General features: G+C 41.1%; 1 protein-coding gene across 3 annotated transcripts; it reads left to right on the top strand.

Annotated features, from left to right (window-relative positions):
* The first annotated feature begins 4,386 nt into the window (after nucleotides 1-4,386).
* LOC148715283 (chlorophyll a-b binding protein CP29.2, chloroplastic) lies at nucleotides 4,387-10,637 on the top strand. Of its 3 annotated transcripts, XM_089923752.1 has the most exons (8): nucleotides 6,861-6,998; nucleotides 7,096-7,278; nucleotides 7,372-7,615; nucleotides 7,733-7,936; nucleotides 8,015-8,107; nucleotides 8,208-8,309; nucleotides 8,396-8,725; nucleotides 8,829-9,004. In XM_089923752.1, exons 3-8 carry the CDS (start codon nucleotides 7,448-7,450, stop codon nucleotides 8,877-8,879), a joined length of 948 nt encoding a protein of 315 aa, XP_089779878.1. In that variant the 5' UTR covers nucleotides 6,861-6,998; nucleotides 7,096-7,278; nucleotides 7,372-7,447; the 3' UTR covers nucleotides 8,880-9,004. The 3 variants fall into 3 exon arrangements, with proteins under 3 accessions (XP_089779882.1, XP_089779880.1, XP_089779878.1); XM_089923756.1 differs by lacking the exons at nucleotides 6,861-6,998; nucleotides 7,096-7,278; nucleotides 7,372-7,615; ... (2 more) ...; nucleotides 8,208-8,309; nucleotides 8,829-9,004 and adding exons at nucleotides 4,387-5,043; nucleotides 9,466-10,637 and having other exon boundaries at nucleotides 8,621-8,634; XM_089923754.1 differs by lacking the exons at nucleotides 6,861-6,998; nucleotides 7,733-7,936; nucleotides 8,015-8,107; ... (1 more) ...; nucleotides 8,396-8,725; nucleotides 8,829-9,004 and adding an exon at nucleotides 4,387-5,043.
* The last annotated feature ends 1,266 nt before the right edge of the window (nucleotides 10,638-11,903 follow it).

Here is an 11,903-nt window from a genome sequence, read left to right as displayed (position 1 = left end):
CAGAAGAAGAGTGGACTAGGAGAATATAAAAGAGCTAGGGTTTGTGAGGACCCTATTAATTATAAACCGTCTGATCGAGATGGACGGTTGCGGATCAAATTACGACTTAAACGGGTTAAACGGGTCAGACATTTAAAATATGTATCTAACACAATTAATAAACAGGTTAAACGGGTCAACTTGTTTACGACCCGAACCTGTTTAGGCCAAACCCGAACCTGTTTATGGCAGGTCGAACATGGATCGAGTTGGCGGGTCAGGTCATATTTTGTCACCCTTATAAGATGCCATTTACGCATACAGGCTTAGACCAATGCCCTATCTGGGCCCACATTCATGTTGTTTTAGATGAAGACATGGTTTGACCCAACAGAAAATTTTGAAAATGTCCAAGCCTGTCCCTTTAACATCCTACTGTTTGTAAGCAGGGCCATACTCGAATAGTCATGGAGGTCCACAACCACCCTTCAAACACATGCAAGCGTGCATACATGCATGTACAAGCACAAAAAAAGGAAAAAAAAAAGATAAACCCTCAACTGAAGCCCTCCCTCTAATGAAATATATGATTATATAAGATTCTTTTGTTTCTGTTGTATCAAAATTCTATATATATCAGAGGAAAGGAAAAGGAGTGATCCTCAAACCCACCTTCTGCTGACCCTGTAGCATGCCAAAATAAAACAGATTCAAAATCTAAATACTTTGTATTCAAGGATTACTAGTGAAAGAACTGATCAGCAGATTCCACCACATACTTATATAGAATGCATCACTTTAACAACCTAATGACATGATTATTAAGAAAATCAAAGGCTAACAATAGTACTTGCTCAAGATCGTTTCATTAAGAGGAAGGGCTCAGTTTAAAGAAGTGCAGACAATTTACAGAAAGAAAAACAATCTTCTTGAAAGTAAATGATAAGCAAAACAAGAAGAAATATCACAGGGAAGGATTTCATGTATGTTTGCAGCCCATATCGAAAAATCTGGAATATATTCGGTATCATCAAATACAGAGATATTTTTTTCTTTTTTAATTAAGATGCTAGCTGACACGTAAAAACAAAATCTGTTTGGAAAAATATCCTTTTGTCCAAATGCAACTTAAGAAAAATTTAGAAAGTATTCTGGTGTAAAGACGATCTCTGGGTTTAGATCTGAATTTAAAAATTGCAATTTTTTTCATGATAATAAAGGAAAATAAATGAAAGAAACTACGGATGTCAAAACTTGTAGGAGCATAAAGATTATCAAACAACAGTAAAGATTGTATCTCCAATTTAGGGCTACATCCGTCAACTAAAACTTGGTTGACCTTCAACCAGATCCTGAGGTCACAACCGATACCAAGAAGATTGGTCAAGCCTTCTTGTGCAGAACTATAGAAAACCAACGGAAGGGTTACAAAACAACTCACAGTTGGGACAAAGAATCTTATGGTTTTGAACAAATCGGACGAAGACAGAGAGGTGAAAGCTGCAACCCAGCTAAACCATGACGTCATACAACCCCATAACTGCTTCCAGATTCGATAAAAAGATCCGGGATCCATGAATCAATACAAGAAGCAAGAATTCTAACCAAACACAAATTCAGATGGCTCGGAAAGTTCAAGAATCTCCATTATGATTCTTGACCCATCGAAATCAAACAAGGATAGAAACCCCAATGCAACGAGAATTTTGGATTCATCTAGGTAATTCCAACTCTATGGCAGAGGATTAAGCATCAAAACCCTAAAAATTGGCGCAAGAATCGAAATCTTTATCGATGAAACCCATTAAGATAGTTGCGGGGAAAGAAGCTCACCGGAGGAGGGATTCCGGGGAAATCTCAGGAAATTCGCAGCGTTGTACCCTCCTTCACTCGATTCCCTTTCCCGTTGCGAGTCCAAAGGACCCGGCCAGGGGGATTCGACCGAGGCGAGCCAAAGAAATCTCAGACAGTCGGAGAGACCATGGAGGGATACCAAGGGGTCCGGACATTATAGGTTATAACCCCAGGATAAGGGTAGAATTGGGATTTTGAAAATTTCGCAGGTAGGAAGGGGGGTGGTTCTATATACACCCCCCCTATTGCTCAGGACACCCCCCAAAAATTAAAAAAAAATTAAATACTCTCTACACCCCCCCATTTGCTAAGGACACCCCTAAAAAATTGAAAATTCCTAAATTACCCCCCACCCTCCCCACCCCCTCACATAAATTGCTCTCTACACCCCCCAAACCCCCCCACCCCGCTCTTCCCCTCCAAAACACCTCGCCAACGCCCAAAACCCCCCCGTTCCCCCTTCTCCCTCTCGTCGCCGGCATTCTCCCGATCTCCGACCACCTCGCCGGCTTCTCCCGGAACCACCTCGCCGGCTTCTCCCGAAATTTTTTTTTTTCACGGTTCGTGCTCCGTTCGGCACTGGATCGCCGAACAAAAGGCTTCTGTTCGGCTGAACAGTGCCGGACAGAAGCCTTCTGTTCGGCACTGTGCAGCCGAACAGATCTGTTCGGTTGAGGGTTGCCGAATAGAAGGCTTCTGTTCGGCACTGTTCAGCCGAACAGAAGCCTTTTGTTCGGCGATCCAGTGCCGAACGGAGCACGAACCGTGAAAAAAAAAAATTTCGGGAGAAGCCGGCGAGGTGGTTCCGGGAGAAGCCGGCGAGGTGGTCGGAGATCGGAAGAATGCCGGCGACGAGAGGGAGAAGGGGGAACGGGGGAGGAGGGGTTTAAGGGGGGTTTAAGGGGGGTTTGAGGGGTGTTTTTTTTTTTTCCTTTTCAAAACGAAACGGAGGAGGAGGAAGGAGGGGTGTATGAGAAAATTTCAAGGGCAATATGGTAATTACACTAAAGGTTAGTTTGGGTATTTTTTTTTTTGGTTTTTGGGGGGTGTGCTGAGCAATAGGGGGGGTGTATATAGAACTACCCTAGGAAGGGCCCCTTCTCTGCCTGAAGATACTCTTAACTGGATCCGCTACGAGAGGAAGGGACAAGATCAAGAAATCCGTCCGGGACCCACCTGAAATGATTACGCGTCATCAAAATAGATGCTGAGTAAAATTCTTTTGTGCATGATGGCGAGCACGGGATTCAAGATTCCGTAAGACGGGCCCAAGGAGATACCTTCTCAAAAGCGTGGCCGAAGGAAAGGTGGACTTCCTTTTACGAGTAAAAACGGTGACCATCGAACGAAGGGGGTTCCAAAGTATGGTAATCCTCTAACGCTTGGAACAGCAAACAGCCTATTCTTTAAATGGTCACCAGCAACATATTGTATTTCAGGCGTCCTGATTCTTAATTTAAATAATTTATTATATATTTTAGTACATCGACATTCTGAAAACTTTGCATTATTCAGAAACATTTTTAGTAATTTAGATCATAACCAATAGTATAGATTTCGATTTAGATGTCTAATAATTAACATTGAACTTGCATTTACTTTCTTTGAAAAGTGTATAATCCATTCTCTCTGCATGTATAGAAATGGTAAAACCAATAGTTTTTATTTGCTATCAGAGTTAACCTATTTTTAAAAATCTTCCTAGAATGAAGTAGACTATTCTTTTTTTGCCAGTCTAGTTGAGCCTTAGGAGACTATTGAACTATTAATATTAGCTGCTAAAGTACCTACCTAATATCTCCTAGTCTATATTTGGAGGCTGAATAGCTAGCCACTCCTTCGATAATTTTAATTATTGGTATTCATCCTCAAACAAGCTATCTAGCAAATAACTTTGCTGTTTAGTTGGTACTTTCATAATTAGTGGGATAAAGTTATCCAAAAAGCAAAAAGTTGAGGGGAAAAAAAAAGAATTGTGGACGTTTAAAGTTAGTTTATATTGCTTTAGGAATAATTTTAACATGGCTAAAAATTTAGAAAACATTACAGAAATACCTCTCAACTTTAGGCCAATCACTTTGACACTCTCTCGACCTTAAAAATATCAAACTAATTTTTTTAGTTTTCAAAATGTTCCAAGTTGGTTCTATTGTTTACCTTCGTTAATAGAATGGTAGTAGGCAAGAATAGTTTGGTTATTATATAATTTTGTTAATAGATATGAATGGCAGCCTCAGTTTAGAATATTTTAATAATTTTAAACAATGAAAAATTGTAAGAACGATTGGCCTAAAATTGAGAAGGTATTTTTGTAATTTTATTAAAATTTTAATCACCATCTTTTCCTTTTTCTTTTCCTTTGGACCGATGCGCCAGTTGGAATGTCCGAGACCACATGTCCCGCAATTCCCCACCACAGAGCACCAAGCCACCTTAACCAATCAAAACACACCATGTGTAAACATCACCCAAGAAGATCTTTCCCCAAACGACCGGGAAGAGAAGGCAAGGATAAGACTTCACGCATTAAAACCGTCAGATAGATCTCATTCCCCTCGCCACCCCTCCGATCTCCGCTCCCCCGGATAACACACCCATCCTATGACCATTGACCCCCCACGGCCATTGAACTCCTTCCCATTGTTCATTTCGTGAAGAGGGGGAAGGAGAGACAGAGTGCGCGCGCGCGCGCAGAAGTAGAAGAGAATGGGCTCCACAGCCGCGGCCACCTCCCCGTTCTTGGGCACCCGCCTGCCCGACTCGCTCCCGGCCAAGAGCGGGGGCCGATTCCAGGCCCGGTTCGGGTTCGGCGGCAAGAAGAAGACTGCGGCCAAGAAGAGCGCCAAGTTGCCCGCCCCGGACCGGCCGCTCTGGTTTCCGGGCGCCAAGGCCCCGGAGTGGCTCGACGGTTCGGTGGTAGGCGACTACGGGTTCGACCCGTTCGGGCTGGGCAAGCCGGCCAAGTACCTCCAGTTCGATCTCGATTCTCCAGACCAGAACCTGGCCAAGAACCAGGCCGCGGAGGTGATCGGGACCCGGTCCGAGACCTCGGACGTGAAGTCGACCACGCTGCAGCCCTACACGGAGGTGTTCGGGCTCCAGAGGTTCCGTGAGTGCGAGCTCATTCATGGCCGGTGGGCCATGCTGGCCACGCTTGGTGCGCTCGCCGTCGTGTCGCTCACTGGCATCCCATGGCAGGACGCTGGAAAGGTGAGAGTCCAGTCCTTCCACATTTAATTCTAGGATGTTAAAGCTGACTTGAATCCGATACGTTCATGTGATGCGATGCTTTTCTTCTTGTTTGTGTGATGTATCGGGGAGCAACTTGTTTGTTCATTCGAGGAGCTTTTCGCGAATAAGATCATGTGAATAATTCATCAATATAAGTTCTTAAATTCGTGGTGATTGCTCCATTATTCAAGTACTAAAACTTTGGGTGGAATTTTTTCAGGTAGAACTAGTGAACGGATCACTACAACAAAAAAAGGTGTCTGCCGACTTTAAATTGCCGACGCTAGATAAAAGCGTTGGCAATTTTTTTTCTTGCAACAGTAAATGCCGACGCTTTGAGAAAGCGTCGGTAAAAAATCTTCCGCCGACGCTTTTGACGCGTCGCATTGTTTGATCACCGACGCTTATAAGCGTCGGCATAAGGGAGAAATGCGACGACGCTTATAAGCGTCGTCGGACTTCATTTCTCCCACATCAAAACCCGATCGACCCTCTCCCCCCACAGCCTTAAATCCCTACTATCCCTAGCTAGCTCACGCCGACCGACTCCCCCCTCCCTCCGCCGATCTCAGCCATTCCCCTCTTTCGTGCGACCCCAAATCGCGTTCCTCCGCCGCATCTCCTTCCCCTCCTCCCCCTCTCTGTTGGCCTCCTCTCTGTGGATATCTCCCGCCTCCTCCGCCGCAGATAGGCATCACGCGGCGTTTGAAGTTTGGAGCCGGCAAGGACAGGGACAAGGCCAGGTTTGGGATCTTCTTCTCTTGCTTCGATCTTTAAATTCTAGATGTTCTGGATCTTTAAATCCGTGCTCGCTTCTCGTCACCACACGTCCTCCGTCGTTGCTCCCGTGTCTATCTTTCCTTTCTTTCCCCACCTCTCGTCCGCTCTGTCGATCTTGATCTCAATCTCGACAGAAAGAAGGAGAAAATGGTGATGTTTACGGTGACTCCGAAGGAGACGTCTCCTTTTGAGGGGCAGAAGCCCGGGACTTCGGGCCTCAGAAAGAAGGTAATGATCGCCTATCGTAGATCCAGGGTTTCTTTGTTCTTTTTTCTTTTTCCCTTGTAGATCTTGAGTTCTAACATAGGTATTGCCCCAATAGGTAAGACCTATGGTACTCAGAGTTCTAGCATAACGTACTCTTGAAGGCATGCCATAATACACAGAAATATTGATGCAGACCTGGAAATCTTGTTCTCTTTCCTTCACCTTTCTAATTATATTTCCTTTCCCCACCGGGATTCTTCAGTTACTTTTTGTAATCAAGGATAAACAAATTTGGATGAGACCTACATGATTTTTCTTTAATTCCTTATTTCCTTTTGAACTGTCTTATAATCTTTTAGTCCTCTGTTGCAAATAATCTAAATTGAATTACATATTAACAAATGCATATGATCAGGCAATGGGGCATTAGCTTCTGTAAAAAATTGTATGTCTTTTACTTTCAAGGCTGATCACACTCTCACATGTTCGTATTCTAATTAAAATTTCTGCTGTTATTTGATAGTTACTTCTTCTGTAGAGATGGCTATGTCAACAAAAAACAACTGAATGCCTAGATATTGTGATGTTCTAGAACAACTCAAATAGATAAACTTGGAAACTTCTGCTAGAGAAAATGTTTTGATCCATATGAATTTAATGCAGTTCTTAAGTATATCTTTATTTTTACTGCATATTTGTGACCCTTTTCGTTGCCTAATCATGTACATAAAAAATAATAGTACCTGTACATGTGTATGGAATTGCCCCAGGATTCTTTTCCCTGGCTGACTTGGCTCCTGTATGGATAATTGTACCTGTACATTTTTTTGGTTTATTCTACCCTATAATGATTTTATAGGGTAAAAAAAAAACGATCTCCTGCAACCCAATCCGCAACCCTATAATGCTTGAAATTTTCTGTCTGCTCTGGCCTAGTTGGAGAAAAGGTTTGTGATTCATCCACTGTTTTTAATATTTTATGATTTATACATTAGTTACTCTTGCATTTTTAAATAGATTTCAATTGCTTAAGTACTTGCTTAGGTAACAAAATGCACCGAGGAAAACGATTCAGAGATGTGGAGTTCCAGCAGTCTCAGGTGGGATCTTCTTCTGCTTAGTCCATGCGATCCCAGCAGCCCCAGCAGCACGAGTCCGAGTCTCAGCATGAGTTCCAGTCTCAGCAACATCCAGGCCAGGAGGTTATGGATGACTTGCATATCCAAGGTAATTTGATTTAAAGTGCATATATTAAGTTCATTTATAATCTAATTATTTTAATTAATTTGCCTCCAATGTTTTAATTATTATTTTTTATAGATGAACAAGGGAGAGTGAGGTTGACACGGGGTTCCTCTCGACCACGGGATGTTGGCAGCTTCGTGAGGATGAGAAGATGGTCGTCGAATGCAACGAACTAGGGCAGCCCATCAAGAGGGCTGGAAGCCTTTTATCAAGTTTCTTAGGATCAGTTGCGCGTAGGGGTCAGTTGTGTCCGCTCAACTATCATAAGTGGAATGATATGCTTCCTTCTTATAAAGTTGAGCTTCTTAAATTTGTACAGGTAAAGAATTGAATTTAATATTGTTAATTTGATAGCTACTGTATGTTAATTTGCTTACTATTATAAATTTAATTTTTTGATTTAATATTATTATAACATTCTTTTGTTTTGGTGTAGAAAAAGTTTGTGCTCCCTCCAGAGAGCCATGATTGGGTGCTAAAGTCCCTCAACCGCAAATGGAAAGAATATAAGTCGAAGTTGAAGGCCGACTGGAAGCGCGAGGGTATGACAGAGGAGGAGGTTGCTCGTGTTTGTCCTCCTGATGTATACCATCATCAGTGGAGGGAGCTTGTTCACTATTGGTTTTCCGAGAGAGGACAGGTTGTGTATTCTCTCTCAATACCTTATATAATGTTTAATATATTTAATATATTACAATGTTTAATTTTTTCGTGGTAGACATATTCTGACATTGGTCGAGCCGCACGAGCATCTCAGACAATTCCTCACACTTCAGGCTCGAAGAGTTATGCGAGGCTCAGAGCTGAATTCGTAAGTTTTTTTGAAACTTTTTGAAACTCTTGTATCATATAGCATGTATCATGATATAGTTCGATAAGATGAAACTCTTCCAATATACCTTTTGTTGTAGATGGAAGACCATGGGAGGAAACCTGGTGAGGTGGAGTTCTATAAGATGACTCACACCCACCGAGATGGCAGCTTTGTCCGAGAGGAGTCGAGAGATATAGTTGTATGTATTTATTAATAATTTCTGCAATGATTTTTTATATATTTTAATTTTTCAGAAATTAATTTGATTGTTTTTGAGAGATATAGGACAGAGCTACATCCCTTATTTCAGAGCGTATCGGAGAGTCATCTTCAATCGGCAACACCAGAGGTGTCGAAGCTCAGGTGTTTACCGAGTTGATGGGCTCGGAGCGTTATGGTCGAGTGAGGGGTTATGGCGTTGGAGTTATCCCCACTCAGTTGTCTACAGTGGGTAGATATACTCAAGATGTTAGACAGAGTAGTAACACTGCAGAGGTTAATGATCTGAAGGCAGAGATAAAAGAGTTGAAGCAGAGCCACCAGATAGAGATGCAATCTTTGAGGGCTCAGATTAATCAGATTACATCTTTGTTGCATCAGTTTGTCCCTCCTCAGGTAAATTACTACATCTACTTGAACATTTTGCATAAGTATCATATTTTTCTTAAAGAGTTTAATAATTTTCGTATTCTTAACTGCTTTAGTTTTTTTATTACAGGTTCCTGATAGTTCATCTGCACGTAGAGATGGTGATGCTAGCGACCCCTGAAGCATTTATTTTGGAGTTTATATATATTTTTTTATGCTTTTTGAAGTACATTGTAAACGTAAATTGATAGTATGAATGTAATTTGACAATATGAATGTTTAGATAAATATGTTTGATTTTGTGTATATCTCGCTTAGTGTGTGTGGCTTTGATTTTGTAAACAGGGTTTAGAAATTTTGAAAATTTTTTTTAAAAAAAATTAATATTCTAACGACGCTTTAAAGCGTCGTTAAAATTTCGACCAGAAATCAATTAGCGACGCTTTAAAGCGTCGTTAAAATTTCGATCAGAAATCAATTAGCGACGCTTTAAAGCGTCGCTAGATGGAATTTAACGATGCTTTAACGCGTCGGTTAATTGAGCATTTCCCGACGCTTTAAAGCGTCGTTAAATTTTTAGCTAGCGACGCTTTAAAGCGTCGCTAATTTTGCAATTGCCGACGCTAAAGCGTCGGTAAAGCGTTGCTAATTTCCCATAGGCGACGCTTTGCCGACGCTTACGAAAGCGTCGGGATGGTTTTTAGTGACGCTTAAAAGCGTCGTTAAAGGCCAAAAAAATGCGTCGCTAATGACCATTATTCTTGTAGTGGATCCTCCTATCTCGGCCAGCCACTGCCCTTCTCCATCACTACATTGATATGGGTTGAGGTGCTTGTGATTGGCTACATCGAGTTCCAGAGGAATGCTGAGCTCGACCCCGAGAAGAGGCTGTACCCTGGTGGCAAGTTCTTCGATCCCCTCGGCCTTGCATCTGATCCCGAGAAGAAGGCCTCGCTGCAGCTTGCAGAGATCAAGCATGCGCGCCTTGCGATGGTCGCCTTCTTGGGCTTTGCCGTCCAGGCCGCCGCCACTGGGAAAGGCCCCCTCAACAACTGGGTCACTCATCTTAGCGACCCACTCCACACCACCATCTTCGGTACCTTCTCCTCCTCCTCTTAAAGTCCCAACTCTCTCCTTCTCCATCCATTTGTATTTCCTCTGCGTAATTTTTTGCAAGGTTGTTAAGTTAGCAGATGCATGATCTGTTGAAAAAATAATACCTAGAAATTGCTATATTGTGATTATAGAATGGAGTTATAAAAGAATAATCTATTAAAATAAAAAACAAAAGATTAAAAAGATTTTGTCCGAATCAAGGCGTGCGATCAAGAACGTGATTTGCCCCTATGTCCGAGGTACACGATGTTTCGAGAATATGGCATCCTAATGGAAACCAACATTCGCTTATGAAATGCTACGCTGTACGTGTACACGCTCGTGCCCATGCGCGCACGGCACAAGCGATTGAGCCGAGCTGAATCGCGCACGCATGATCACTAGCCCAATCCCGTATAGCCCGATTTGGGCTTCTAGAAAAGAAAATCTATTTAAGCAAGAAGACTTGCTTGTGTCCTACGGACCTGAACCTCACTTGGTATTGGTAGTATGTATGCGAAGAAACTATAGTAGATTAGACCTTGAACTAGATCTTTTATCTCAAACTTCTACTTATGACACACATAGTATAGATCAGTTGGGTCTTAGTGCAGTTAATGCCATTTAAAGGTCTTGCGTTTAGTACCTTGATTTTTTATGAGAATTTTGTTAAGGTTAATCCAAACCTCTAGTTATGGCTTATACGACAATTCTCACATAGGTAAGTCCTCTAAAAATATTCGTGACCTAAAAACTTGCAGAATTTTTATCTTGGACTTATTAAGAGTATAACTCAACCCTTCTAAAAAAATTTGTTATTGATAAGAGCACTCATCATAGGGATAGGAGGAGATATATTCTAAAAGAATGTGCTTTGACACGATCACTCAATCAACCTTGTTTTTACCACATCGAACCTCCTTCATAGAATCTCCAATCATAGAGATGGGTATTCACTATTGGTGACCAAATAGTTTGTTTAAGCCCCATCCTCCTTGATGATTATAGAACTCTACTCCTAGACAAACTCTTGGTTAATTGATTTACCAAGTTTTTTTTTCAGACTTAATAAATTTCAAGAAAATAACATTACTCTTTTTGAGTTGTCTAACAAAATAATGACAAATCCGAATGTGTCGATTCATTTTGTTGTTAGTACTTTTTTGGTTCGTTAGTTCTATTATGGCTTTATTATCACAATAAACTGATATGGTCAGAACTGCCCTAGGTACTAAAAGTGTCTCTAGGATAAGATTTTTAATCCGCCTCAGTACAGATGGTATCTAGAGCAATCAACTCGACCTCCATAGTGCTATGAGATATAATATTTTTTTGGATGATTCCTCAACAAAGGCAGCACCGTCGAGAAGAAAGAGATATTTAGTAGTTGATTTAATTAAGATCAAAAGAATCAGTAATCAAAGTTGCATCACTATAACCTTTAACCACCTTAGGGTATTTAGTATAAAAGAGAGACAGATCAAGAGTTCCCTTAGGATATCATAATACACTTTCAGCATCTAACCAATGAGATTGATTTAGATTTTGAGTACATCAACTTAGTCTCCCTACAACATAGATAATATTAACTCTTGTCCTATTTACCACATATAGGAGAAAACCTATAATTTAGGAATATCTGTTTTGATCAACCAGTTCACTTAAATTCTTTTTGAGATAAATACTTGAATCATAAGGAGTAGATATAGATTTTTGATCAGAGTAGCCAAACTTTTGAATCATTTTCTTAATGGAATGAGCAAGGGAGAGAACTATCTCTTCAGGAGATCTGATTAGCTTCAACCCTAGGATAATTTCAGTTTTACCTAAGTTTTCATATCAAAGGGATTTGAAAGGAATTGTTTGATTTCAGATATAATTTTAAGAGAACTTCCAAAGACCAAAATATCATCAATGTATAAATGAAGAATCACACAATCATCATCAATGATTTTGGAATCCACACTTGTCATAGTCATTGATGGAGAAACCATAGGAAATGATGGTTTTATCAAACTTTTCATGATTGTCTAGGAGTCAGTTTTAGAATGTATAGGGAATTAATAAGTTTGCAAACTTTGTTCCTTGTCCCTCGGATTCTTTAGGTTGT

The sequence above is a fragment of the Phoenix dactylifera genome, chromosome 1 (genome assembly GCF_051530095.1).
Source record: "Phoenix dactylifera cultivar Ajwa chromosome 1, Ajwa_hap1_PhDact_Kaust_v1.1, whole genome shotgun sequence".
Lineage (NCBI taxonomy): Eukaryota > Viridiplantae > Streptophyta > Magnoliopsida > Arecales > Arecaceae > Phoenix > Phoenix dactylifera.
The sequence above is the reverse complement of the archived record's forward strand: the minus strand, read 5'-3'. Positions and strand labels throughout refer to the sequence as shown.